This window comes from Cynoglossus semilaevis, chromosome 2, assembly GCF_000523025.1.
Source record: "Cynoglossus semilaevis isolate Cse_v1.0 chromosome 2, Cse_v1.0, whole genome shotgun sequence".
In the NCBI taxonomy this organism is placed as follows: domain Eukaryota; kingdom Metazoa; phylum Chordata; class Actinopteri; order Pleuronectiformes; family Cynoglossidae; genus Cynoglossus; species Cynoglossus semilaevis.
The window spans coordinates 678125-681429 of NC_024308.1; the positions used below are offsets into that span (position 1 = coordinate 678125).

Below are 3305 nucleotides of genomic sequence, written 5' to 3' on the forward strand. Positions count from 1 at the left end.
ATATATATATATATATATATAATTAGAGAGTGTTTATGGAAGTAAAAGTGCAGGTCAGAAACGCTGGCTCACTGTAACTATATATTTTGGCCACACCTCGGGGATAAATATTTCATTTTGACAAAATGTCACACAGAAATATCGGCCAGATTAAAATGCCCAAACCACAGTGTATTTAATTACCCCGTCTGAGCAGCAGCCGTGGTTCCTCTGTGTCGGCGGACGACCCAACATTATATTGTATATCAGGACATAAAAGAACACGGTCGGGCGTACAGTCGGACATTGTTTACGGGGCTGCTCGGGGTCCCCACATTGATTTGTCTGTGTCCCTCATCTCCCCACGTACAAAAAGTACGGACTGACACCCGGGTGAGAACGGAGTTTAGCCTCAGGTTTAATCAATAGAGAGAGCTTTTGGAGGTTGTTTACAACCGTTCATTTGGTGTGTGATGCACAAACGCAGCTGGCAAGTAAAAAGCACAGAGAGAGGGGACAACAATTTAATTTGATTTGTGCACAAAAATGTACCATTATTACAGGAGCTGTCATCAGCATGGTTGGAAAAGGTCTCGGAGAATTCTCCAACACACATTTATCTCCTCGTGGCTCCGGCCGTTTGTCATGCTTCGGCAGGAAAACTATATTATTTCTTAAGCAAAAAACCAGAAGCTGCGTCTGCAGAGGCTGCAGGTTTTTCACCCGTGTTTCTGAGTTGTTTGGCTGTGGGNGCTCTTCACCAAGGCCTGCTTTTACTGAAGATATTAAAAAACTTAGACCAGAGCCGCTCATCTGCAGCTGTCAACATCTGTCACGTGTGAACAGGTTCTGCTGTAAACAACTGTTGGTACCTGAACGCACCATCTCGTCGTGTTCACAACGTTTGACTTGACGTTTGTTTCTGATGTGTTTTCTGTTCATTCGTTTGTTTGTGAAATTTACAGGCACAAAAAGGGAAAACAAATAGTTGTGACAGAATTTCTGGTAGTGATATATTTAACAGTTTAGTAGTTACATTAACATTAGTAAAAATTAACAGTATAATATTCAAGATATCTGACCAATGAGGCGAGGTTGTTGGATCAACTCTGTTTGAATCAACGTGTGAATCTTCAGTCAATCAATTGTGAAGAATAATCTGCGTGTGAATCTTCAGTCAATCATTTGTGAAGAATAATCTGAATCTAAAAACACATTTTAACACATGGGCAGATTGATGAACACTGGACTGATTTTAGAAGTTGACCCCGATGAAGGGTTGAAGAAGATCACAAAAAGTTTCTTTGATTTTCTTTGTGGACTTTTATAGTTCTGTTTTGAAAGTTCATTGGTGAGAAGTTCACTGCATCAGAATGGCTTTTGTCATGGTTCACGTTTGCAGAACACAGAAGCCACAATATTGATTCCTCTTCCAATTTTCCTACCCACTCGCCCTCCCTGACACTCAGTCACTCACACACACACACACACACACAGACTTCTCTTTTTTCAGTCTGCCGCTGGCCTTTGTTCAACTGTCTGTGCTGCATTGTAGATTCAATTGCACTAATGTTGTACTGATTTTTTTGTACTGTTTTGTTTTGCATAGAAAAATGAGCATCGCACATAAACCACAAATCTCTGGTGAATAGTAATTCTGTGATGACAGTATGTTCCATGATCAAAATTGAATCTGGGAGGTGGAACGCTGCTGGAGGGAGACGTCCAGATCCTGGACGTCACTGGATGAACCCTGTGCTGTCGACACCTGATGTTTGATTTAAGCCAATCAGCAGCCAGTAAACACAAACGGCACAAGATGTTGTTCTAAAACTTTAGCTGTTGTGTTGAGGCAGTTCTTCCTGATCCAACAGTCTGAGTCTCCTGCCTCTAATACCACTTTCCCCCCGTGTCAGCCAAACTATACATCTCCTTTCGATTTTCACTGAGAGAGCTCTTTCTTTTCTCCCCCTCTCCTCCCCCAGGGTTTAGTCGAGCCGCCCTGCCATTTGGCTTAGTTCGGAGAGAGCTTTCTTGTGAGGGTTACCCCATCGATCTGCGGTGTCCAGGAAGTGATGTCATCATGATTGAAAGTGCCAACTATGGTCGAACAGATGACAAGATCTGCGACGCAGACCCTTTCCAGATGGAGAACATCAACTGCTACCTACCAGATGCCTACAAGATCATGTCACAAAGGTAAGAAGGCGACAGTCCAACAGCCTCAGCTCCAGGAGTCAGAAACACTGGAAGGACTCAATAGTAACAGTCGCACAGTTGCCCTTAGCAACCAAATCTGGAACACAGTCAAGCAGTTAATATTTTCTGGCTGCCCCTGTTGGCAGCCATATTAGTGTGTTTAAAATAATTTAGTGCTTCCTTTCCTCAAGAACAGACTCTTCTGTGGAGGAGAGCAGCTTGAATCCACAGCCTGGAAGCACCGGAGTTTTTATGGAGTTCATGTAAATAAATAAACCTTAAATACAGAAAGATTGAGACTGAGCAGCTCAGACCACTGAGGAGGTGACACACGTCTGATCCTCAGGTTGATTTAAGAGCCGTGTCGTCTAGATCAGGTCTGCTCTGGGTCATCAACTTTTAAAGATTTATTTTCCCTTATTTTGGAAAAAAATAACAACTTCATTTGCTCAGTCTGCTGCTGTGGGTTTATTCTGTGATTCATAAAAGTGAATCCAGTATCGGTCCGTTATCCTTGTGTTGTTTATTTTCATTTTATAATTATTGGTATTCTGGAAAATCAATACGTTTTTTTAGTTTATTTGCATAATAAAATAAAAATGTGAAGAATGACGTACTACACTTCAGCCAGAATATATTGTCAAAATGTATGGACTACATACATTTTAAAAATATATATTTAATATAAAAAAAGAGAAAACAATTCACTCTTCCTAAATGTGCAACAAATGGAAGATTATTAAGAACATTATCATTTATATCAGTTTAAAAGTGTCCGACTGCACTCATGTATACACACACACACACACACACACACCACAGCTCCAAACCCCACTGATTGATCACTGACCACAGAGATACCCCCCCCCCCCGTTGGTGAAGCCCCCGTCTCTGTAGCTGTCACTCATGTGAAACCGAGGACGGTTTCTTGTGGAAAACAAACCCATGGAGGAGCTTGTTTCTGCACGGCCTCACTGGCATCCCAGCAGGACTCCACCGGTCGCAACCTGCGCCTGCGACCTCATACATGAGAGCAGTTGTCACCAAGGTATGCCATCTGAGCCGAACGCACGGATGGAATGACATATGAACGCCAGAGAGACCGCGGGCGGAGGGGGGAGAGAGGA

The 3305-nt window shown here is 42.6% G+C and overlaps 1 protein-coding gene across 8 annotated transcripts in view; it reads left to right on the forward strand.

Annotated features, from left to right (window-relative positions):
- The window catches only part of adgrl2a (adhesion G protein-coupled receptor L2a), a 194200-nt gene that overhangs the window by 131703 nt on the left and 59192 nt on the right, over positions 1-3305 (forward strand). For all 8 annotated transcript variants that reach the window (XM_025064450.1, XM_025064456.1, XM_025064459.1 and 5 more), the window contains exon 6: positions 1965-2178. In XM_025064450.1, coding sequence (XP_024920218.1) covers positions 1965-2178 — 214 coding nt within the window. The remainder of the gene's footprint in view (positions 1-1964; positions 2179-3305) is intronic.